The sequence below is a fragment of the Agelaius tricolor genome, unplaced genomic scaffold (assembly GCF_023055355.1).
Source record: "Agelaius tricolor isolate 1412-34295 unplaced genomic scaffold, bAgeTri1.0.p SCAF_43, whole genome shotgun sequence".
NCBI classification, from domain to species: Eukaryota; Metazoa; Chordata; class Aves; order Passeriformes; family Icteridae; genus Agelaius; species Agelaius tricolor.
In genome coordinates, this window is record NW_027269303.1 from 3,079,639 (window position 1) to 3,105,132 (window position 25,494).

Below are 25,494 nucleotides of genomic sequence, written 5' to 3' on the forward strand. Positions count from 1 at the left end.
CACATCTGGCTCTGTGATGTCACAGAGGCAGTCTATGATGTCATAGCTTCTCAATGACCTCACATAACCCACTCTGTGATGTCATAGCCCACTCTGTGACCTCATGTTACCAGATGATCAATTGTCTCTACCAGGTGAGCTCACACCTGGAGCTTGTTCTCCACATCCCCAGACCTATGAAAACCACAAAAGGCCCACTGTGTGAGAAGGGGAACTGGAAGTTCAGCAGCCTCAGGGTCCTGCCAGCTCAGCCAGGCCCACTGGAACATTGGGGTTTTCAAGTTTTCAATATTCTGGGTAAGAAAGAGAGGCAGTAACAAAACTTGTAGACAGGAATTAGGAAGGGTAGACTTTGGCCTGTTCAGGATGCAGATTTGGGGAGTACCAAATCAGGTACTGATTTTTTAAGGGAAAGAGCCCTTAAAAACAAATGGGGTCCAGGAAGGATGGACACATTTCAAGAAAGTAATCTAGAGGGGGAAGGAGCAGCCTGTCCCAGTGTGGCAAAAGATGAGCTGGTGATGAAAATGACTGGCCTGGCTGCCCATGGAGCTTTTGTGGGAACTCAGGGAAGAAGGGCCAGCAACTCAGCAAGTGTTTATGGATGTTGTTAGGTTATGCAGAAAGAAAAGTTGAGAGGTGAAAGCGCAATTAGAACTTAACCTGGTGGTTTCTGTAAAAAGAATAAAACATGTTTTTATAAAAATGTTTATAGCAAAAGGAGGGAGAAGGAGAACCTCTACTCTTTTTTATTGATTGCAGTTGAGAATAGAGTAACTGAAGATAAGTAAAAGACTAAGCTACTTAATATCTTGTTGTCAATTTTCAGTATTAGGACAGGTTTCCCTCAGGACAAGTGTTCTCCTGAGCTGGTAGATGGGCACAGGGAGCAGAACAGCCCCCTGGAATCCAGGAGGAAGCAGCTGGGGACCTGCTGAGCCACTCAGATGCTCACAGGTGTATGGGATCAGATGGGATCCATCCCAGGGGGATGAGGGAGCTGTGGATGAGCTCCCCAAGCTGCTCTCCATCATTTACCATCAGTCCTGGCTCAGCAGGGAGGGCCCAGAGCACTGGAGGTGCCAGTGTGAGCCCATCCCCAGGAAGGGCTGGAAGGAGGAGCTGGGGAACTCCAGGCCTGTCAGCCTGACCTGGGTGCCCGGCAAGGTTATGGAACAGATCACCTTGAGTGCCATCACAGGGCACCCACAGGATGGCCCAGGGATCAGAGCCAGCCAGCTCAGTGGATTTAGGGCTGGCAGGTCCTGCCTGACCAAGCTGGTCTCCTTTTATGCCCAAGTGACCCACCTGTGGATGTGGGAAAGGCTGTGGATGTTGTGTTCCTGGACTCCAGCAGAGCCTTTGACTCTGTCTCTGACAGCATTCCCTGGAAAAGCTGCAGCCCACGGCTTGGGCAGGTTCCCTCCTGGCTGGGAGATTTAAGAGCTGGCTGGAGGCTGGGCCCAGAGAGTGGTGGGGATGGTGCTGCACCCATCTGGTGTCCAGGCACTGGTGCTGTCCCCAGGGATCTGTGCTGGGCCCAGTCCTGTTTAATATCTTCACTGATGACCTGGGTGAGGGGATCGAGTGCAGCATTCACAAACTGCAGATGGCACCAAGCTGGGTGTGAGTGTGGATCTGCTGGAGGGCAGGACAAGAAGACCCAGCCTTAAGCTGCACCAGGGGAGGCTCAGGCTGGACAATAGGAAGGAGTTCTTCACAGAAAGGGTGAGTGGGAACTGGAATGGGCTGGCCAGGGGGGAGGTGGCAGAGTCACTGTCCCTCTCCAGTGGCACTCAGTGGCATGGTCTGGGTGACAAGGCAGTATTGGGGCATTGGTTGAACTTGATAATCCCAAAGGTCTTTTCCAGCCAATTTGATTCTGTCATTCTGTGATGACTGGGACACTCTGGGGCCATTGTGACACTGCAGGGCCTCCTGGAACTAAGAGGACCATGGTGACACCGTGCATCCCCACAGCACCAGGGGTCCATTGTGGTGCTGTGGGGCCAAATGGAACCAGGGAGTGCCCTGTGACACTCTGGGCCCTCGTGGAACCACAGAGGCCATTGTGACACTGCTGGGCCTCGTGGAACCAAGGGGTTTCACCATTTTGACACTGCAAAACCAAGGAGACCATTGGGAGACTGCAGGGCCCAGTGGAACCAAGGGGCCATTCTGACACTGCGGGGCCTCATGGCACCAAGGGGACATTGTGACACTGCAGGATCCTGTGTAACCAAGGAGCCACTGTGACACGATGGGGCCTCAAGGAATCTGGAAGAACATTGTGACACTGTGCGGCCTTGTGGAAACAAGGAGTCCATTGTGACACTGAGGGGACTTGTGGAACCACAGAGACCATGGTGACAGTGTGGGACCTCCTGTGACCATGGGGCCATTGTGACACCCTGGGGCCCATGGAACCAAGGGGACCATTGTCACATTTTGAGGCCCCATGGAACCAAGGAGACCAGTGTGACAGTGCAGGGCCTGGTGTAATCAAAGGCCATTGTGACACTGAGGGGCCCCATGGAACCAATGGAACCCCATGGACATCATCGCAAATGTCACCAAGCTGGGTGTGAGTGTTGATCTGCTGGAGGGTGGGAGGGCTCTGTACAGTGACTTGGACAGGCTGGATCCAGGGCCCAAATCCAACAAGGTGAGATTTAACAAATCCAAGTGCCAGGCCCTGATATTTGGCCCCAGTGTTACAGGCTGCAGACAGAGTGGCTGGAGAGCAGCGAGGCAGAAAGGGACCTGCAGGGACTGATGGACAGCAGGCTGGACATGAGGCAGCAGTGTGCCCAGGTGGCCAAGAAGGCCAATGGCTCCTGGCCTGGATCAGGAATGGTGTGGCCAGCTGGAGCAGAGCTGCAGTGCCAGCACTGATCTGCCCCAGCTCTGCACACAGACATTGCTGCTGCAGCTCCAGAGAAGGCAACAAAAGGGCATCTCTGCAGAAAACCCTACTGGGGGATCCTTTAGTTCCTTTAACGCCACCGAAAGCACAGCCCCTCATTGGCACAGTCTGTGGCCACAGGGAAGTTGGAGAAAAAATAAATGAGAAATGGCTCAAACAATGACATTTATTTGTGGGCAGTAGTAAAAAAACAGTAAGCAAAGAAAAAGACCCACAACCAAACCAACAAGAAGTATGAAAGATTATTTTTATTACAAGTGATTTGCAGGAATTGGCCAGCAGATTAATGTTTCCGAAACCATCCAGTCATCAGTCTCCAAACTGCAGCCTTCAGCTCCTGATTCCTCAGGCTGTAGATGAGGGGGTTCAGGGCTGGAGGCACCACCGAGTACAGAACTGACACTGATAGATCCAGGGATGGGGACGAGATGGAGGGGGGCTTCAGGTGAGCAAACACTGCAGTGCTGATAAACAGAGAGAGCACAGCCAGGTGAGGGAGGCAGGTGGAAAAGGCTTTGTGCCGTCCCTGCTCAGAGGCGATCCTCAGCACAGCCTTGAAGATCTGCACATAGGAGAAAACAATGAACACAAAACATCCGAGTCCTAAACAAGAACCCACACCAAGAAGCCCAAGTTCCTTGAGGTAGGATTTGGAGCAGGAGAGCTTGAGGATCTGTGGGATTTCACAGAAGAACTGGCCCACGGCATTGCCATGGCACAGGGGCAGGGAAAATGTATTGGCCGTGTGCAGCAGTGAATAGAGAAAGGCACAGGCCCAGGCAGCTGCTGCCATGTGGGCACAAGCTCTGCTGCCCAGGAGGGTCCCGTAGTGCAGGGGTTTGCAGATGGACACGTAGCGGTCGTAGCACATCACGGTCAGGAGGAAATACTCTGCTGAGATGAAGAACATAAAGAAAAAGACCTGTGCAGCGCATCCAGTGTAGGAGATGTTGCTGGTGTCCCAGAGGGAATTGTGCATGGCTTTGGGGACAGTGGTGCAGATGGAGCCCAGGTCAGCGAGGGCCAGGTTGAGCAGGAAGAAGAACATGGGCGTGTGCAGGTGGTGGCCGCAGGCTACGGCGCTGATGATGAGGCCGTTGCCCAGGAGGGCAGCCAGGGAGATGCCCAGCAAGAGGCAGAAGTGCAGGAGCTGCAGCTGCCGCGTGTCTGCCAATGCCAGCAGCAGGAAGTGCCTGATGGAGCTGCTGTTGGACATTTGCTGGGGCTGCACATGGGCACCTGTTCATGGAGAAAAGAGAGTGAAGAGATAGAGGAGATACCTGTAACCAAAATCAAAGCCTTTTCCCACACACCCTCCTCTGTATCACACACAGACACACTTCTGTGATTAAGACTTCTGGGGTTTTCTTTTTAAGCTGCCCCCGTATCTGTTCTGGTATTCTTGGATATCAAACCCATGGCATTTCTCCTGCACTTTGGTAGAATAGAGTGAGTTCCCTGAGGCAAGATGATGAGTGGAGACTGGGGGGAGATGGTCTGTCCCTTCATTCTGTTTGGAGTTTCCCTGGGCTTTCATTTTTCACAAATGGACTATGTTCACGCTCCCATGTTTCTCTTAAAAACAGCCAGGTGCTGCTGAGATCACATGGATCCACCACAGCCCAGCTCCACTTTTGTTGCCAAGGACTCACATTGCTCATTTCACCAACTCAGCAGCATTTTCAGTGTCACAACACCTCTGCCTCTCCCCATCAATCTCATAACTCAGAGATGCTCTAGAACAGGTTTGCACTCTGGATTGAAGCTCCCAGCTTGGACTGAAATCTCAGGGAGACTTCCAAGTGTCCTTCTGATGGCATTGGATTGTGGGAGATGCAGCTCCTTCCCTGGCTGCACTGACAGCATTGCCCAGAGCCGGGCCCTGGGGACAGCGTCACCCTGAGCCAGCTGTGCCCCCTGCCAGAGCCCCCAGGGCCGGGCAGCTGCTCCCAGCCCTGTGCTCTGCAGAGGGAACTGGGCCCGGGGCTGCAGAGCTGCCCCACGGCTCTGCTGCAGCTCTGCCTGCACAGGAGGGGCTGCACGCCTTGGAGCCCCGGCCCTGAGGGCAGAGGCTTGGCTGGGGCACAGGAGGGAGGGGGCTTCTTCAGAGGGAGGGGCTGCACTGCAGGGGCTCCTGTGGGCATCTCCAAACTCTCCCTGCCACAGCATTGCTGGGGTTTGTTTTCTCTCATTCCCTGATCTTCTCTCTGCTTCCTGCAGATTTCCCTCCTGCAGGTGTTTCCCTCTGCCTGATCTCTCCCTGCCAGCACTCACAGAGCCCAAAGCTCTGTGCACTCTCCTTGGCCTGACAGAACCCTGCCTGTTTGCAGGGCACTGGCTGGGGGCAGGTTCTGTTTGCAGCTTGGAGAAAGGACAGCTCAGACTGAGCCTGATGGCTCCAGCAAAGGTGATGCTGCTGCTGTGCATGGGCAGAGTGGCTGAAAGCACATTAGTGATCTCCTACTGATCACTAAAAAGAAGCACTTTGGATGTCTCAGGGACATGTCAAAATTTATAAGAAATAATTCATAATAAACATTTAATATTTATCTCCCCCTCTCTGCCATTGTTCAATAGTAGGAAACTCAATGCAAAGACTTTGGATATTTCCTCAATTTTTACAAAGTCCTTGTCTTGGAAATAGTCTATGACTGTTCAGAACCCCTCAGCATGTCAGAGCTTCATGAGCATTTCACCTCCCCTGCACCAGAAATACTCAGAGTTGTACTCACAGGCTCTGCAGGCATTGGCATGTTCCAGCTTCAGGAGATGGCTCCAGGAGCTGCAGCTGCATTGTCCTGCAGCCAGAGGTTCCTGTGCCAAGGGCTGGCAGTGATTGTGCCCCAGGCACTTCTCAGCCCCTTCCCAGCCCTGACTGATTGAAGCTCTCTGTGCCTCTGGGCTGTGCCCGCGCTGGCTGCAGGCAGTGCCCCAGCCCTGCTGGGCTGGCACAAGAGCTGCTCATCAAGAGAAATGTGCTTTTGAAGCTCTTCTTGGTCACCAGGAGCTGCCTCTGGGCCAGGAGCCCAGCCCAGCTCAGCAGCACAGACACAGCACAAGGACTTTAATCAGCCTCTAGGGCTTTGTGCTCAGGCCCTGAACATCAGTCCCTGAGAGGCAGCTGAAGAAACCTCTCCAGAACTCCACGTCAGAATCCAACTCCAAACTTTCTTGGACTTTTAATGGGTCCCACTGAGGGACAGGACTGAGCAAGTGTCCCCAGGCCCCAGGCAGAGCAGAGAACTGCAGGCAGTGATGACAGGTGGGGACAAAGAGAAGCCAAGTCTTGGTGCCCTGGGGCACAGCAGGGTCTGTGCCAGCAAGGGCTGGGAGGAGACACCTTGTCCTGAGGCCCTGGGGCCTCCTGGCACAGCCCCAGCCAGGCTGGGCACTGTCAGCCCCTTGTGCTGCCCTCAGCATCCCCCCCTAGCCCACATCCCAGTGGCCTCAAGGATCTGCTGCAAGGAGTCCCTGGGGAGCCTTGCTCAGCAATGGCCCTGGGGGCTCCTGAATGCTCCCTGCAGGGACTGCAGGTTTTTCAAAGGACTTTGGGCTTGGCTTTTGCCTTGGAGTCTCTGAGAGGTTTGTGCAATCATGGCCTCCAATTATCTGCTGTAATTAGTTCCTGGAGAGGCTTTGTCAGTAACAACACTCAGTGGGGCTCATTAACGCTTGAAGGTACTTCAGTTATTTGAAGGTACTTGGTGTTTCCCTTTTGATCCAGACTCTGTGAGAGGTTTGTGCAGTCATGGCCCCACTTCTCTACTTTAACGAGTCCCTTGAGAGCTTTGTACAGACACTCAAAGAGGCTCATTAATGCTTTGAGATACTCAAAATTTTTAAGGTACTTTATGGATTTAAGAATACTTTTAGGTACTTTCAAGGATTTTCCTTCCCACACTGAGTCTCTGAGAGGTTTTTGTGCTATCCTGGCCTCCAATTCTCTCCTCCAAGGAGTCTATGAGGATCCTGTGTTGGGTATCTTCCCCCTTTCTCTTTTACAAGAAAGATGGAACTGAAAGAATTTTGTATGACTTTCTGAAAGCATCCAAACAAACATGGGACAATTAACAATACAACAACAACCGGTTAGAGTAATTATAGTCCTCTTTTAGCCAGACCTCGTCTAAGCTCTTTAGTCCCCATGTTTGGAAAAGTTTTTTGACCCAATCTTTGTTTTCCACTTGAAGCTTCTTGAACCCTTCCTTCAGTACCTGAATGCTCTTGTGCATTGACTCGCTGTGGCTGGAGAGGTTCATGCAGCACATGCCCTCAGAGTCTACACAGCCATGCCCATGTGCCCAGAGTCAAAACTCTATCGCTGTTCTGCAAGGTGGCGTGTCTGATGGTCTCTGTGTCTGAGAGCAGCCACTCAGTGTGAGGGAGGCAGCATTGGTTTGCTTACTCAACAGGCACCCAGGATGTTCTGATTGTCCTAAAGCTTTAGCTGCAGCCACCCAAGGTAGTAACATGGAGGCTGCCATTCTTTTGTTTTGACTCCAATAGATGACATTATTTTTGCAATCAGATTCAAAGTAGTGTGTAGATCTTTTTGGTCTGTTTCTCTGGTCATTAGTCATTTTTGTCTTGGGTGCCAGCAAGGTAAGCCTCCCCAAGCTACAAGATCTGCCTTTGATGTCTGAAGGGACACCAGGCCATGCTCTGTCCTTGCAAATAAGAAACACACCCTGCAGCAACTGCAGTGGGTAGCTACTGGACCAAGAAATTATGGAAGAGGTGTAATTACACCATCAGGTGTGGTTTTTGTAAGTGGGATGGTATGGGGAGATGTCTCTCCTGATAGTTTCTTTTTTTCTTGTAATTTTGTGTGTTTCACCATCTTCCCATCTCAGACAGTAATAAAACCTTACACAAAAGTCCATTTTTACAGAACTGAGAATTTCTACCCCCTGAGTTCGAGCAGTGCATGCAGAAGCTTCTGGGTCCAGTAGTCCCAAGCACCAACAGGGTTGCACTTCTATTTGCCATCAGGATTGTTACCTGGCATACTGCAAATGGCACTCTCAGTTATTGGCCAGACATCTGTAGGCAATCCCAGTAGGCAGGCGGAGAAGGGGTTGTCAGGGCTAGTGACAAACAGGCACAGGGTGTCTTGTTTCATGGCTTTTGCTAGAGTTATCCATCCACTGTGCTTTGTGTTTTTGAGGGCTACCCATCCACTCGCAAGGAGCATGGTTGCAAACAGGCTGAGGAATGTGGGTAGAAGCTTTTCATGTGTCATCTTTGAAAGAATTGCCTGGTCTGACAATTGTCTAGTCTGTCAGGTGTTAGGATCGCTGTCCTGTGGGTTTTGACTTGGGGTAGACTTGAGGGCTCCTTTGATGAATCCTTGCTCAGTAGCTGCAGGTAGGGCTTTATGTTCTTATCTGGGATACACCAAGGTCCTTTATCACAAATGGTCTCATTGTGGCAATTTGGTCTTCAGGTCCTTTGATGTTATGAAGTTCTGCACTTTGGAGACTGTCACTGTCACCTCTGATCTCTGACAATATTCCTGCAGTAGCTGTGAACACCCAGTTAGGAGCCCACTTGGAACGTGAGATACCTGTCACATCTGCTCCCATGTCCACAAGCCCTGTAAAAACAATATTTTCATTGTTAAGTTCCAGAGTGCAGGTGATTTTTGGTTGATCGTGATTTATCACCTGGGTCCACATCCCTAGTGAAGTGTCATTGGCATCCTGTTTGGGGAGTATTATGGCTTGGGCAATTGTTAGTTCTTAGGGTATAAAACAAGTTGGGTTGGGAGACAGGGCCAGCACTGTAATTTCTTTTTGTGAGGCCACTGATAGTACGGATGGCAATACGAAAAATCCTTCAGTCCTCGATGGGCAGTTTCCTAAGATTAATAGTTCACAGGGCCAATCTTCAGGCCCCAGCTGTCCTGTCAATATTGCATGGGCAAAATAGTCAGCTAAAACAACAGACTTCACACTCACCAAGACCCCGAGACAAATTTTGCCCCTGGTGGTGTTTGGCACCTGGGAGACGAGGTGCTGGAGTTCAGTGCTCCATGGTCTGTAATAGGTGTTTGTGCTACTTAACCTTCGTCAGTTGTAGGCATCTTTGGCTTGAACATTTGTGTCAGAGTGTGAGGCTGCCTTGCACTCCGGGGGTAGTTTCTTTAATGGCTGCTTGATGTAGTTACCTTTTGAGAAATTCCACTTAATTTGATGTTGATTTCCGTTAGGGACTGGATAGTCCCTTCCCCTCTGGAGACAATCTTTTCTAAAATGTCCTTGTTGACCACACTGGAATCATATTTTTGGGCCCTGTAGATGTTACTGGGGCCCCTTAAAGGGGAATTGCATGGCCCCTAGGGGTTCTACAACTCCTTGCCTGATGCCTGGGCTTGTACAGCTGCTCTGTGTTCTGTTGTTCTGAGGCGATTACAGGCCTCAGTCATCTGCAGGAGTGTGGGTTCTGCCTCTAATGGAAGGGCAGACAGCACTTTCTTACATTCCAGGTTGGCATTGGCAACTCCCAATGATTTTGGTAATTCATTTTGAGCTTTTTATTCTGGACTTGTTACTCTAGTGCCTGTTTAAGGTGATAAATAAATTTCATGTAGGGCTCTCCATGTTCTTGTCTTATGTTTACATAGTCCAAATTGGGGGTGCTACCATCTGATACCTAGATTAAAGCTTGCAAAGCCATCTCTTTGATATCATCCAATACTTCTCTGGGGATACCTGCTGCTTGATCATCTGGCAGGCTGTGTTGTCCTTCTCCAGCTCGATGGTTGATTGTCAATTCTGCCCTTTCCTCATTATTAGCATAATCTGCTATTAATTGATTTAGTACACATTTCCATCCTCCTTCCCACAGGGTGTATTTTGTAGGTGACAACAACATGGTCATAATATATTTTAAATCATAGGGGGTTAAGATGTGCTGTAAACCTGGCCCTCATTAGGCCATTAAAATAAGATGAGTCCTTTCCATGGTCTTTATCTGCCCTACACAGATCCTTGATTTCCCTGTAAACCAATGGCTGATACCTGGGATTCTGCCCCCTTCTTTCATAACATACAGGGACAATGAGGAGTTTCAAGGTTATTTGCCAGTCTCCTTCCTTAACTGGAGGCATGGCCCAGGGTGGAGAGGATGATTGACAGTGGGGGCGTGACCCGCAGTTTTGGGGGTGGAGTCTGGAGGTTCATTCAGGGCGGAAGAGAAGGCTGTGGTAGCAGGAAGTGGAGGAGCCAAGATGGAGGCAGGATGGTCGGGCTCAGGGGCATCTGGAAAATTTTACATGATACACTTCAGAATTTATTTTTATTTGTTCTTTGAAGGTACTTGGTCATGATCAGTGAGAATTAACTTAAAGCATCCATATACACACCTTTCTACTTTGGACATCTGGCTGCCCATTTTTCTCTTTCTCCACCTTAGGTGGAGCAGCCACTGGAACACCCCAAATCAGTTATGGGATGTGCATGCGTATTGTAAAAACACAGTGGCAGAATGGGCAATAGTTGTCCTGCGTTTCCCCATCCCACCTGCAATCCTATGCAGGTGAAACTGTCGCTGTCCCTGTGGATCCTGGCCGAGGTCCCTCGCAGCAATGATGAATCTGTCGGCCCGGCACAATCCACAATCCTGGGGAGCGCTGGCCTATCCATCAGCTAACCCCAGCTGACGTGACTGAATGTCAGGGCCCCTGTTCAGGGGCCAAAGGTCGCAATGAGGGTGGCTGTGACAAACCTTTCTGGTTCCCCAACTTCAGAGCAAGGGTGGTGAAAATGAAAAGGAGCAGATGCTGGGGAAGATGAAACAGGAAAGCCTTATAAATACGATTGCCTGGCAAAAGATTTTGAGAATATGGAAACTATAAGTGAGATTGAAATGAAAGCAAGCTTTGAGATACCAAGCCTTAGTTACTGAACAACTGGAAAACAATGGTATGGCCAGCTGAAGGTAATCTTCTTTTGATGAAACAACACCCTCTGCTTGCAGACAGGTCCAAGGGTCAGAGCAGACCCTACTAGCTTGGCAGAAGGGGTCCAAAGAGGAGTTTTTAGGGTTTAAAATGTAACACAGTATGGTAATGTAATGATTCTTCTAGGCTGTATGTAAATGCTATAAGATTTGTATCATGTACTAGATTGGTTAGTGAAAATTAGAATATGCAGCACAGAAGAAGATTTCTTGTATTGTAATGGGAACTCCCCTCCTCTCTCAGGCATCCATTTTGGGCGCCTCTTTCGAGCTCCTCTCTCGGCCTCTCCGAGCTGTGGCTGGCAGCTCCAAACAAGGCCCCTGAACCCACACCCTTTGCAATAAACCACAAGTTCCAAGACCTGGCTTCAGAGATCTCTCATCTCCATCCATCCCAACCATCCTACCCCCCCGATGCTCCTACAAGCAGGATCAATGGAGTTGCCCAAAAAGAACTTTAGTAACAGGGTTAAAAACAATAAACATGGAGAAGTTGAGCACAGTAGGAGGGGTGGGATTCAAAGACCTGAGATAAAGGCGAAGCAACAATATATACACTTGAGGATAGAACACTCTGGAACAATAACCCTATAGGGGAAACAAGTAACCAATAGGGGAGGAGAACTTGGACAACTTAGCATAACAACACTAAAGGCGTGTGAGGGAACTCTCAAACTCACCCTAAGTTAAACAAATTATTTCCAGGGCTTGAAACTCTCTTTCAAGCCCTGGAACTTCTGGGGTAAAATCTGGCTGACTCTGAGTTACAGCTGGGCTAATTCCCACACCGCTGCTTTGCTCTGGCCCCTTGGGACCATGCAGCCCAACAGAGCCACAATGATGTCCTTGGTTCCACGAGGCCCCACAGTGTCACAATGGTCCCTTGGATCCATGGTGCTCTGCAGTGTCACAATGGCCCCTTCATTTCACAAGGCTCCCAAGTGTCACATTGGTCTCCATAGGAAGGAAACCACGGAGCCCCGATGTTTCAGGAGCTGATGAACAGCAACCACCAGAGGCCAAGGCAAGCCTGACCTGTCTGTCCTGGCAGGTTTGCTTGGAGCAACCCTTGGATATTTGAAATTATGAATGTGGAATCTTAATTTAAAACATTTGTGCCTGGAGAAGAGGGATGGGGTTTTTTTCATAAAAAGAAAAGCACAGAGCCCTTTCCAGTGTTTGGAAAATAGGTGAGTGCTGGCACTCAGGAGTCAAAGACCAGCCAGACCTGTCTGTTATGGCAGATTTTCTCTGGAAGCAATCCTTGGATACACAGAAATTTGGAGGTGGAATCCTAATTTTGGCCATGGATGCCTGGAAAAAATGGAGAGTTCTTTTCCATACAAAGGAAAGCCCAGAGTCCCAGTGTTTCAGGGGCAGATGGGAGTGGCCTTCCACATTCCAAGATCAGCCAGACCTGTCAGGTGACCCCTGCGTGGCCAAGGCAGCCACACCTGTTTCATGTTCCCTTGGTTCCACAGGGCCCTGCAGTGTCACAATGGCTCCTTGCTTCCATGAGGCCTTGCAGTGTCACAATGGCTCCTTGGTTACCCAAGTCCTTAAGGATCTTAATGGTCTCCATGGTTCCACAAGGCCCCATAGAGTCATAATGATCTATTGGTTCCATGAAGCCTGGCTGTGTCCAATGGCCCCTTGGTTCCATTGGGACCCAGTAGTGCAACAATGATTCCCTTGGTTCCACAAGTTCCCATAGTATCACACTGGCCCCTTCCTTCTATGAGGCCCTGCAGGGTCAAAACGGTCTCCATGATTCCATGGGGCCTTGCAATGCCACAATGCACTCCATGGATCCACGGTGCCCTGCAGGATCACAACAGCCCTTTGGCTCCACGAGGCCCTGAAATGCAGCAATGGCCTCTTGGTTCCACAAAGCCCTGCTGCTTCACACTGGCCCCTTGGGACGATGCGGCCCAATGGTGCCACAAAGATGTCCTTGGTTTAACGAGAACAGAAAGATGTTCTTGGTTCCATGAGGCTCCACAGTGTCACAGTGGCTCCTTGGATCCATGGTGCCCTGCAGGGTCACTATTATGCCCTGCATTTCACTGGCCCCAAAGTGTCACAATGGTCTCCATGGTTCCTCAAGGCCCAAGAGTGCCACAATGGCTGCATGGATCCATGGTACCCACAGTGTCACAATGATCCCCTTGGTTCCACAAGTTCCTACAGTGTCACAGGTTCCACAAGGGCCTGCAGTGTCACCATGGCCCCTTGGTTCCACAACACCCCACAGTGTCACAGTGGTCTCCATAGGAAGGAAACAAGTGAGCCCCAGTGGTGCAAGGGCAGATGAGAGGCAGTCACCAGAGGCCAAGGTTGGCCAGACTTGACTCTATGGGCAGATTTTGTCTGGGAGTAACCCTTGGATATAGGGAATTTTAGACGCAGAATCCCATTTTTGGCCATGGGTGCCTAGACAAGAAAGGCAGTTCTTTCCCATAGGAATAAAAGCACAGAGCCCCAGTGCTTCACGCTCAGATGGGAAGTGGCCCTTGACATGTCAAATTCAGTGGGACCTGTCAGACAGCCCCCAGGAGGCCAAACCAGGCAGACCTGTTCCATGATCCATGGACTTCATGGGTCCTAACACTGTCACAATGGTCTCCTTGATTCCATGAGGTCTGGCAATGTCACAATGGCTTCTTGGTTTCATGAGCCCCAACAGAGTCACAAGGGTCCATTGGCCCCACGCAGCCCCGCTGTGAAACAATGGCTCCTTGTTTTAAATCAATCACAAAATAACCGCAGTTTGATCATTGATCCTTGCTTCCATAGGGCCCATGATTTGCACAATGGTCTCCTTGATTCCATGATTCCTGGATTCCACAGTCTCACCATCGTTTCCTTGGATCTCCATTGTCACAACTGAGCCATGGCTCCATGAGGTTCCGTAGTGTCACCGTGGTCGCTGTCAGAGGCTGGATGAGATCCATGTCCCGAGACACCTTGGGATGCTCGGAATGCCCGTGTGGGGCCAGGGCCGGGTCAGGCCTTGGTTTGTGGTGGGACAGAGCCCCGCCCCCAGCCCTGGCCTGGCAGAGCTGTCAATCACACAGCAGGGGGTGGTGCTAACCCAGCTCTGATTGGCCCAGCTGTCAATCAATCAATCACACACCAGCAGCTGGTGCTACCCTGACTCTGATTGGACAAGCAACTGGCAGTCCCACCCCAGGGGCGGGCCCATGAAGGCCCAGGGGGTTAAAAGCTGGAGCACGAGGCCAGCCCAGGGTCTGGATCCTGCCTTCTGCTGGGGTTCCTCTGTTGGTGATGCTGGAACCCCAGCAGTTGGTACCCATGTGTGTGTCTTTCTATGGATCTTCTGTCTTTCTCTTGTTCTCTATTTCTTCTCCTTCTAATCTAACTTACCTGGAACATTTTTGGGTAACTTCGCATGTTAAGGGTTAAAAGATTTTAGATTAAATGTGTGGGCATCCAGGGCACAGGGAATATTTCTCTGTCTGCTCTGAGGGGTCCTGACCCCCAGAGAAACACTGCCTTTAACCTTTGCCCATGGAGAGAGCTTCCAGGACTTTGAGACAGATTAGAATTTACCAAAGTGTGAAATAGGTAATAGAGAGTAGCATACTATGTCCCTTGGGTGAGAAATTTAGGTTTTGGGATTTTTAGTACAGTGTAGATAGGAAGCAAGATGGAGGAATTGGGCTGTAGTCCCTGTCTTCTTCTTCATCTACTCCATTTTCTGTAGTGTTTGTGGCTCAGGGTCATTGGTCAAGGAAAGCACAGTGCAGAGGTTATGTGGACAGGCAAGGGATGAGTTATTGGTTGATAAGTAGAAATAATGTAGGTTTTAAGAATTAATTGCATGAGAAAACTTTAAAAGACCTTGAAACTGTGCATTTTAGAGCCATTTTGAGGTGTTTCCCCAGCCTGCTGAGCCTGGTGTGTACAACAGGCAAAACTTTAGATAAGATAGCCATAAACAAGAAGCTGAAGACTGAAAAAGTCCCATGCATGTCCTTATAGCGGGCCCAGAACTGCTACAGGAGGGTTTCTCGCATCCAGGGAGGCCCCAGAAAGGCCCAACATAAAACAAACCTCAATGACTGGTGCTCTGACAGGGTTTGTAGTAAGTTGGCATTTTTCCATAAAGTTGTTTACTGAAGGGTGTTGTCTTAATTGGCCAATTAAGTGAAATGTGTTGATTAAATGACCAATGAAGTCCACCTGTAGAAAACCAAGCTATAAAAGAAGAGGATTGAAGGAACAGGTGACTTTTAGCCCTTAGCCTTCTGATCTATGTCATCTCTGATTCAGTGGTACCATTTGGGGATCTGTGGGGGCTATTGGGGCTCGTTTCTGCACCTCGTGACCCAACAGGAGCTTCTCTAATAAACGCTGCCTGAAGCTCCCACTGTGCCCATGACAGGAACCCCTGTGAGTGTCTGGGACATCCCGGCTCTTTGGCAGCCTGGGGACTCCTGGGATGTCACCATGGAGCCCCCGTGAGTGCCTGTTACAGATGGGTGCCTTTGCAGCCCAAGGTGCCCTGGGATGTCACCATGGAATGGCTGTGACTGCCTCTGACCACAGGGCTCTTTACCATCCCCAGAAAGCCCTGGGAGGTCTCCATGGAGCCCCTGCCTCTGTGTGGGTCATTCCAGCTCTGGAACAGCCTGGAGACTCTTGGAAAGTCTCCATGGAGCCCCTCTGAGGGCCTGTGACAAATCTGATCCTTAGCAGGCAACCATCACCAGGCCCCTGTTGCTATGGTCAATTTCCATGGCAACCATCACCAGACCCTGTTGCTATGGTCAGTTTCCATGGCAACCATCACCAGCCCCCTGTTGCTATGCTCAGTCCCTTGGCAGCTCCATGGAGACCCCATGCCAGGGGTGGTTGCCATGGATACCAGCTCAGGCCTGCAGCCAGAGCCCGTTGCCATGGCAACCATTGGCAGCCCCATCCCCAGGCTGATGGGATCCCAGAAGCACAGAATTGGCTGAGCTGGGAGGGACCCATCAGGATCCTCCAGTCCAACTGCTGGCCCTGCACAGGACACCCCAACAATGCCAGCCTGGGCCTGGCAGCGCTGGCCAAACGCTGCTGCAGCTCAGAGAGCCCTGGAGCTGGGACCCTGCCCTGGGGAGCCTGGCCAGGGCCCCAGCAGCCTCTGGCCAAAAACCTTTTCCTGACATCCAACCTGAGCCTGCCCCGACTCAGCTGCAGCCGCTCCCTCCACTCCTGTCCCTGGGCACCAGAGGGAAGAGGTTCCCACAGCCCCAGCCAGGGACCCGCTCCCAAGGCTGCTGCCTTGGCCACCAGGGCTGGCACCAGCTGGGATGCTTGGTTTCCACGGGCCGGGCTTAAGGAATGGGATTCCCCAATTTCCTGCTCCCGCTAAAACCGCGCTGCCCTCGCTGCCCTCCCGCCTCCCATGGAAAGCACAAAAGGCAAAGATGCCGGACTGGGTTAAGAACAATTTAATGGGAACAGCAACGAGATAAAGAACAAACAGGAACAGAAACAATATTGATACCAGAAGGGATAAATAAAACTGTTTACAGGGAAAACTACAACACAACTCACAGGGTCTGCCTGGCTACAATATTTCTTGCCTGGAAAGGACACCCTTCTCCTCAGGGAGAGAGAGAGAGTCCCTTTCCTGTCCCTGGCAATGATCTGAGGTGGGACTGAATGTAATGACAGGGCCATGGCCAGACCCTCATGTTTTTCAATGCCAATCAGGTCATTGGCAAAGGGCAGGAAAAAGTACAGGTGTCTTCCCAGCATGGATCACAGGGAACATGGATCACCAGGGCTCTTTCCAATCTGGCTTCTCCCATGGGGGATGAAGCTGGAGTGGTGCATGAAGCTGTTCCTGCAATCGAGGCACTTGCAGGGCCTCATTTACTGGTGGCTCCGTTGGTGTCTTGTCAAATGAGAGCTACTGGTGAAGCTCTTCCCACACTGGGGACACTCGTAGGGCCTCTCCCCAGTGTGGATGCGCTGGTGCCTGATGAGGGTGGAATTGTGCTTGAAGCTCTTCCCACAGTCAGGGCAGTAGAAGGGCCTCTCCTCTGAGTGAATCCGCTCATGCAGGAGGAGATTTGAGCTGGTCCGAAACCTCTTCCCACACGTGCGGCACTCGTAGGGCCTCTCCCCAGTGTGGATGCACTGGTGGGTCAAAAGGGTGGAGCTGCAGCTGAAGCCCTTCCCACACTCCCCACACTCGTAGGGCCATTCCCCGGTGTGGATCATCTGGTGGCTGATCAGGGTGCTGCTCTGCCTGAAGCTCTTCCCACACTCCAAGCACTTGTGGGGCTTCTCCCCATCATGAAGCTGCTCATGGACCACCAGCTCTGAGCTCTGGCTGAAGCTCTGTCCACCTTCCTGGCTCAGGGTGGGTCTTTCCTCCTCAGAGCACCCTGGGCTGGGTTTGGAGCCCCTTCTCCTGTGGGATCTCTGGGACTTGTCCTCCACGTTAGAATTCTGCACTGTGGAGCCACTCAAAATGGCCTCTTCCATGAGGTTCTGCCACAGGGATTCCTCCTCCCTGGTCTCCATCCTCAGCTCCTTTTCTGGGGGAGGAAGGCCAAGGAGAGGATGGGATTTGCCTCCGTGCCAGAGGGAAGGGGAAGGAGATCCCCCCAGTGCATCCCCGGCAGGACGGGGTTGGCAGCAGGGTTGTCCTGCAGCCGGGGGCTGTGCTGGGCTGGGAGATGGAGCAGGAGAGAGGGGGAAAGGGGCACTGACTTCCTCCTCACCTGCCTGGGTGTCCCAGGGCTCCTTCCTCTTCCTCACAGCCTCCTCCTCCATCTGGCCAAGTTTATGGGATGGAAAATCCTTTTTTGAGAAGAAAACAAGGGATAAGTACATTGAATTTTGTACTTGTTTGAAGGCAAACCTGGGGAGGGTCTAAACCAGGATTACAATTTAATAAGAAAATGAAGGTCGAGGCAATGATGCAGAAACACTGCCTTAAACTGACAGAGTCAGGATATAACCTGACACCCTGCTGGTCAGGGTGGTGGCAGCAGTCCCATTAAATGGTGGCTGCAGTCCTGTTGCAGTGATGAACGTGATTCTGTCCAAGCAGTGATCCTGTAGAAGGGTCTGGTCTTCCTCTGAAGGTCCAGTGGTGGTTCTGGATCTCTTGTCCTCTGGGAATCCAGTAGGCAAGCTGCTCCTGGTGTTGCAAGGCTCAGCTTATATCCAGGTAGGAATGCTTGGATCCTCCCCCTGGGCGGAGCATCCCACAATGGGATGATGGAATTTTATCAGTCCTGCAGTGACACTCAATGGCCCATTCCCAGAAGATATCTCCCCTGGAGGGCGTTATCAGGGCTGAGTCATGGAAGAGATCAAGAACACTGCCCCACCTGTTGATAGCAGTTGATGAAGATGGGGATTGAAAACATGCATTTGGTTCCATCTTACACTGCAGCCTGAAACAGTGGGGGAATCCCTGCTCAGGGGGTGAACACCACCCCCTTACCCAAACTGGCTCAGGTGTAAAACCCCCACCCCGGGAAGGCCACACACACAGGGGACAATGTCACACTTGCCCTGCCCCAGGGGAGGTCTCTGTCCCTGTCACTCTGTGGCTGTCCCCCCTTTTCTCTTTCACAGGCTGGGGGCTTTGCCAAATCTAAGAATAATTTTTTTCTTTGTCACTGTCACTTTTGTGACATCTACACAGAGCTTTCCCTTCCTTTTCATAATCTTTTCATAAAATAGGAATTGCAATGCATTGGGCCGAATTTCCACTTTTCTTTTACCAGAATGTGCCAGCAGCTGAGCTGGAGCTGTGCAGGACCAATGGATTTTGGAATTGCCACAAAATTGCTTCTACTGTCAGTTTATTAAATTTTGGGATTTGTTTGGGTTTTCACCACAAATGACTTATGGGAAGACCAAATTCAAGGCATTTTCTGTAGGGTTAAGTTTGATTTTTGTCAAGAAACAACTTTACTTTATTCAGTGCCCAGGGAATGCTCAAGGGGTCACTGAGCCTCTCACACTGGGGGATGCTTGGGAGGGACTTGGGAGGGTTGTCCCTGTCCCTGTAACCCCACGCCATTCCCCAGGGTTGTCCCTGTCCCTGTCACCCCAGGCCATTCCCCAGGGGTGTCTCTGTCCCTGTCACCCCAGGCCATTCCCCAGGGGTGTCCCTGTCCTTGTCACCCCAGGCCGTTCCCCAGGCGTCTCCATCATTCTCACCCCAGGGAATGCCTGGGGGGTCTCCCTCCCTCTCTCCCCTGTGCCAGGGGGTGCTTGGGGCAGTCTCTGTCCCTCTCAGCCCAGGGGATGCTCGGGGCTCTCTGTCCCCTGGCCCTGGGGGATGCTCGGGGGGGGTCTCCATCCCTCTGGCCTCAGGCAATGCCTGTGCAGGGCTGGGCACCAGGGGCTCTGTGTCCCTCTCACCGCTGAGGCTGCTCGGGGCTGGGGGGGCTCTGCCACCTTCTCACCCCTGGGGAGGCCGGGGGGGTCTCTGTCCCTCTCAGCCCTGCTGGGACCCCACCCAAACATCATCGGGGTCACAGGGACAGAGACACCCCCAAACCCTCAGAAGGGCTGAGCCTGGGATTTGGTTTGGGGCTGAGGATTTAGGAAGGGTCTGGAATTGGGGCTGGGCTTGGAGTTGGGGCTGAGATTTGGATTAGAGCTGGGATTGGGGTTAAGGCTAGACATGGGATTGGCTTTAGGGCTGGGGTTGGGATTGGGTCTGGGGCTAGATGAGTCTGGGACTGGGATGAGATTAAATACAGAACTGTGAGTGTGTCTGAACATGGAGTGGCATTGAGACCAGGGTCAGGGCCAGGTTTGGGACTGAGCTCACCCAGAGCAGGACAGGGGGGATGTCACTGCAGGATGTCCCTGGCATTGTCCCAGCCCTCCTCAGGCACCTCCAAACATGGGGGACAGCTGGGTGCCCCAAGATCCGTGTGCTCCCACGCTGCCCCTCAATACCAGGTGAGCATTCCCTGAGGGCAGCCCTGACTGTGACCCTTGGGGCTCTGGGATCAGCCCTCACATCCCTGTGGGAGCAGCTGCAGACAGGATGAGAGATTTCCCCCCTCTTTTTCCTGAGGAAGGATGAGCAGGGCTGAGAGGGACAGAGACCCCCCCGGCCTCCCCAGGGGTGAGAAGGTGGCAGAGCCCCCCCAGCCCCGAGCAGCCTCAGCGGTGAGAGGGACACAGAGCCCCTGGTGCCCAGCCCTGCACAGGCATTGCCTGAGGCCAGAGGGATGGAGACCCCCCGAGCATCCCCCAGGGCCAGGGGACAGAGAGCCCCGAGCATCCCCTGGGCTGAGAGGGACAGAGACTGCCCCGAGCACACCCTGGCACAGGGGAGAGAGGGAGGGAGACCCTCCAGGCATTCCCTGGGGTGAGAATGATGGAGACCCCTGGGGAATGGCCTGGGGTGACAGGGACAGGGACACCCCTGGGGAATGGCCTGGGGTGAGAGGGACAGGGACACCCCTGGGGAATGGCCTGGGGTGACAGGGACAGGGACAACCCTCCCAAGTCCCTCCCAAGCATCCCCCAGTGTGAGAGGCTCAGTGACCCCTTGAGCATCCCCTGGGCACTGGACAAAATAAACTTGGCAGAAATCAAACTTTACTCTGCATAAATCACTTTGATGAATATTTGATTTTTCCACAAGTCACATGAGATGAAAACACAAACAAATCAAAAACATGAATAAACTGACAATAGAAGCAATTCTGTGGCAGTTCCTGGTTTTATCTGTCCCTGCACAGCTCCAGGTCAGCTGCTGGCAGGTTCCAATAAAACCAAATTGGAAATTTGGCCAAATACTGATTATGAAAAGGAAGGGAAAGCTCTGTGTAGCTATAGCAAAGGTGACAGGGATGAAGAGAATAATGATTCTCACATTTGGCAAAGAACCCAAGCCTGGGAATTGAGGAGTTATTTGGGAATTTAGCTACTTGAGCTGGGCTTCTTTCAGCAGCCCTGTGTTCCTCACCTTGGAGTGAATGAAACTTGTCAGTCTCGCTGGTAACATTTGCTCCCTTTCCTCCAGTGATTTTAACAAACTTTTCAAGGAAAGACAACAGAATATTTTCTTTACACTGGCCACCAACAACAGCCATTTTCCTCGTCAGATCTCCCATAGGTCGCTCAGATGAAGCTGCATCCAAGTTTCCAAGAGTTCCTCCAGAGAGAACCACAACCTCCTCAGAGGAGGGAACCATGCTGTTGTCAAAGGCACTTGGGCTCAGAGAACAGTGCCCTGAACTCACTGTGCCAAAATAATTTTGCAATCTGGTTAAGAAAATATTAGAGAGATGCCATTTGCCCTGGAGCATGGCAAGTGTGACATTGTCCCTTGTGTGTGTGGCCTTCCCAGGGTGGGGGTTTTACACCTGAGCCAGTTTGGGTAAGGGGGTGGTGTTCACCCCCTGAGCAGGGATTCCCCCACTGTTTCAGGCTGCAATGTAAGATGGAACCAAATGCATGTTTTCAATCCCCATCTTCATCAACTGCTATCAACAGGTGGGGCAGTGTTCTTGATCTCTTCCATGACTCAGCCCTGATAACGCCCTCCAGGGGAGATATCTTCTGTGAATGGGCCATTGAGTGTCACTGCAGGACTGATCAAATTCCATCCTCCCATTGTGGGATGCTCCGCCCAGGGGGAGGATCCAAGCATTCCTACCTGGATATAAGCTGAGCCTTGCAACACCAGGAGCAGCTTGCCTACTGGATTCCCAGAGGACAAGAGATCCAGAACCACCACTGGACCTTCAGAGGAAGACCAGACCCTTCTACAGGATCACTGCTTGGACAGAATCACGTTCATCACTGCAACAGGACTGCAGCCACCATTTAATGGGACTGCTGCCACCACCCTGACCAGCAACAGGGTGTCAGGTTATATCCTGACTCTGTCAGTTTAAGGCAGTGTTTCTGCATCATTGCCTCGACCTTCATTTTCTTATTAAATTGTAATCCTGGTTTAGACCCTCCCCAGGTTTGCCTTCAAACAAGTACAAAATTCAATGTACTTATCCCTTGTTTTCTTCTCAAAAAAGGATTTTCCATCCCATAAACTTGGCCAGATGGAGGAGGAGGCTGTGAGGAAGAGGAAGGAGCCCTGGGACACCCAGGCAGGTGAGGAGGAAGTCAGTGCCCCTTTCCCCCTCTCTCCTGCTCCATCTCCCAGCCCAGCACAGCCCCCGGCTGCAGGACAACCCTGCTGCCAACCCCGTCCTGCTGGGGATGCACTCGGGGAATCTCCTTCCCTTTCCCTCTGGCACGGAGGCAAATCCCATCCTCTCCTTGGCATTCCTCCCCCAGGGAAGAAACTGAGGATGGAGACCAGAGAGGAGAAATCCCCACAGCAGAAACTCATGGATGAGGCCATTTTGAGTGACTCCAGGGCACAGGAATCCAACAGGGAGGAAAAGCCCCAGAGATCCCACAGGAGGAGGGGCTCCAAACCCAGCCCAGGGTGCTCTGAGGAGGAAAGACCCACCCTGAGCCAGGAAGGTGGACAGAGCTTCAGCCAGAGCTCAGAGCTGGTGGCCCATGAGCAGCTTCATGATGGGGAGAAGCCCCACAAGTGCTTGGAGTGTGGGAAGAGCTTCAGGCAGAGCAGCACCCTGATCAGCCACCAGATGATCCACACTGGGGAGAGGCCCTACGAGTGTCCCCAGTGCCAGAAGAGGTTTCACACCAGCTCCAGTCTCCTCCAGCACCAGCAGATTCACACGGATGAGAGGCCCTTCCGCTGCCCTGACTGTGGGAGGGACTTCAAGCGCAACTCCACCCTCATCACCCACCAGCGCATCCATGCTGGGGAGAGGGAGAGGCCCTACGAGTGTCCCCAGTGTCAGAAGAGGTTTTACACCAACTCCGATCTCCTCCTGGATGAGCAGATTCACATGGATGAGAGGCCCTTCCGCTGCCCTGACTGTGGGATGGGCTTCAAGCGCAACTCCCACCTCATCAGGCACCAGCAGATCCACACCGGGGAGAGGCCCTACGAGTGTGGGGAATGTGGGATGAGCTTCAGCCAGAACTCTAACCTGATCTCCCACCACAAGACCCACACCAGGGAACAACCCTATGAATGTGGGGAATGTGGGAAGAGCTTTAGGCAGAAGTCTCTCTTGATCTGCCACCAGAGGATCCACACTGGGGAAAGGCCATACAACTGTGGGGAATGTGGAATGACCTTTAGTAGGAAGACCCAAATGATCATCCACCAAATGATCCACACAGGGGAGCGGCCCTACCAGTGCCCCGAGTGTGGGAAGAGGTTTCGGACCAGCTCAAATCTCCTCCTGCATGAGCGGATTCACTCAGAGGAGAGGCCCTTCTACTGCCCTGACTGTGGGAAGAGCTTCAAGCACAATTCCACCCTCATCAGGCACCAGCGCATCCACACTGGGGAGAGGCCCTACGAGTGTCCCCAGTGTGGGAAGAGCTTCACCAGCAGCTCTCACTTGACAAAACACCAACGGAGGCACCAGTAAAAGAAGCCCTGCATATGCCTCAACTGCAGGAAGAGCTTCCTGCACTGCTCCAGCTTCATCCCCCATTGGAGACACCAGGGTTGTCAGAGCCCTGGTGATCCATCTTCCCTGTGATCCATGCTGGGAAGACACCTGTCCCTTTGGTTGCCCTGCCAATGACTTTATGTGGGATTGGAGAACATGAGGGTCTGGCCATGGCCCTGTCATTACATTCACTCCCACCTCAGGTCATTGCCAGGGGCAGGAAAGGGACTCTCTCTCTCTCTCTCTCCCTGAGGAGAAGGGTGTCCTTTCCAGACAGGAGGAAATACATTGCCAGGAAGAACTAGTTGTTGATGTTGTAGTTTTCTCTGTAAATAGTTTTACTTATCCCTTCTGTTATCAATATTGATTCTGTTCCTTTTGCTCCTTAACTTGTTGCTGTTCCCAATAAATTGTTCTTATCCCAGCCCGGGATCTTTGCCTTTTGTGCTTTCCATGGGAGGCGGGAGGGCAGCAACGGCAGAGCGGTTTTAGCAGGAGCAGGAAATTGGGGAATCCCATTCCTGAAGCCCGGCCCGTGGAAACCGAGCATCCCAGCTGGTGCCAGCCCTGGTGGCCATGGCAACCACCCCTGGCATGGGGTCTCCATGGAGCTGCCAAGGGACTGAGCATAGCAAAAGGGGGCTGGTGATGGTTGCTATGTAAACTGCCCATAGCAACAGTGGACTGGTGATGGTTGCCTACTAAAGATCAGATTTGTCACAGGCCCTCAGAGGAGTTCCATGGGATCTTTCCAAGAGTCTCCAGGCTGTTCAAGAGCTGGAATGTCACAGGCAGGGGCAGGGGCTCCATGGAGACCTCCGAGGGGTTTCTAGGATGGTAAAGAGCCCTGTGGTCAGAGGCAGTCACAGCCATTCCATGGTGACATCCCAGGAGTCCCCAGGCTGCCAAAGAGCTGGGATGTCCCAGACACTCACATGGGTTCCTGTCATGGGCACAGTGGGAGCGTCAGGCAACATTTATTAGAAAAGCTCCTGTTGGGTCATGAGGTGCAGAAACAATCCCCAATGCTCCCCATAGATCCCCAAATGTCACTGTGTAATCAGTGTTCCATGGTTTCTTTCCAATGGAAAACAACCATCCTTATCCTCCAGGTGTCCATGTCTGAAATTGGATTCCACCTCCAAAATTCTGGATATCCAAAGGTTACTCCCAGGCACAATCTGCCAGTACCATCAAGCCTGGCTGGCCTTGGCCTCTGGTGGCTGCCCCTGCAACACTGGGGCTGGGTCCTTCCCTTCCCATGGAGATCCCTGGGACACTGTGGGGACCTCATGGAACCAAGGGGATCCTTGTGGCACCACTGGAGCCCATGGAACCAAGGGGCCATGGTGACACAGCGGGGCTTCCCTAATGGAACCCAGAGACCATTATGGCTCTGTGGGGCCTGATGGAACCATGGAGACCATTGGGACCCTTCAGGGCCTGGTGTCACCAAGGGGGCATTATGACTCCTCAGGGATACATGGAAGCAAGGGACCATTGGGACACTGTGGGGCCCCATGGAACTGAGGGACATGGAACAGGCCTGGCTGGTTTGGCTTCCCAGGGGTCCCCTGACAGGTCTGGCTGATGTTGCAATGTCAAGGGCCGCCTCTCATCAGCTCCTGGAAAACTGGGGCTCTGTGCTTTTCTTGCTATGGAAAAGAACCACCCCCCTTTTCAGATGCCCATTGCCAAAATTGAAACTCTCCCTAAAGCAATTCCTATATGCAAGGATATCACTCAGAACAAAATCCTGCTTGCTCTGGCTGGCCTTGGCCTCTGGTGGCCATTTCTCATCTGCCCCTGAAACACTGGGGCTCTGTTCCTTCCTTCCTATGGAAAAGAACCGGCTTTCAGGTCCAGGGACCATGGCCAAAATTAGAATTTGGCCTCTCAATTCTGTTTATCCAAGGACTGATCTCAGACAAAAGTAGCCAGGACAGACAGGTCAGGCTGGCCCTGTCCTCTGGTGATTTTCTTAGACTCTGAGCTGAATGTTTTCATTTGAAAACACCTTGGAGAGGGCCCAGAGATCTCCCAGGGAGGTATTTTGAAACCTCGGGCACATGAGCACTATATATGGACAAAGGA

The 25,494-nt window shown here is 52.0% G+C and overlaps 1 protein-coding gene and 1 pseudogene across 1 annotated transcript; one reads left to right on the forward strand and one right to left on the reverse strand.

Annotated features, from left to right (window-relative positions):
* Window positions 1-25,494, forward strand: part of LOC139604079 (zinc finger protein 850-like) — a 180,632-nt pseudogene that overhangs the window by 9,623 nt on the left and 145,515 nt on the right.
* On the reverse strand, window positions 3,210-4,142 carry LOC139604064 (olfactory receptor 14I1-like). The gene has a single exon (XM_071455052.1). It carries the CDS (start codon window positions 4,140-4,142, stop codon window positions 3,210-3,212), a length of 933 nt encoding a protein of 310 aa, XP_071311153.1.

What these genes read in the sequence shown, in the direction of transcription:
- LOC139604064 (XM_071455052.1), bottom strand. Translation starts at nt 4,142, where the DNA reads ATGTCCAACAGCAGCTCCATCAGGCACTTCCTGCTGCTGGCATTGGCA.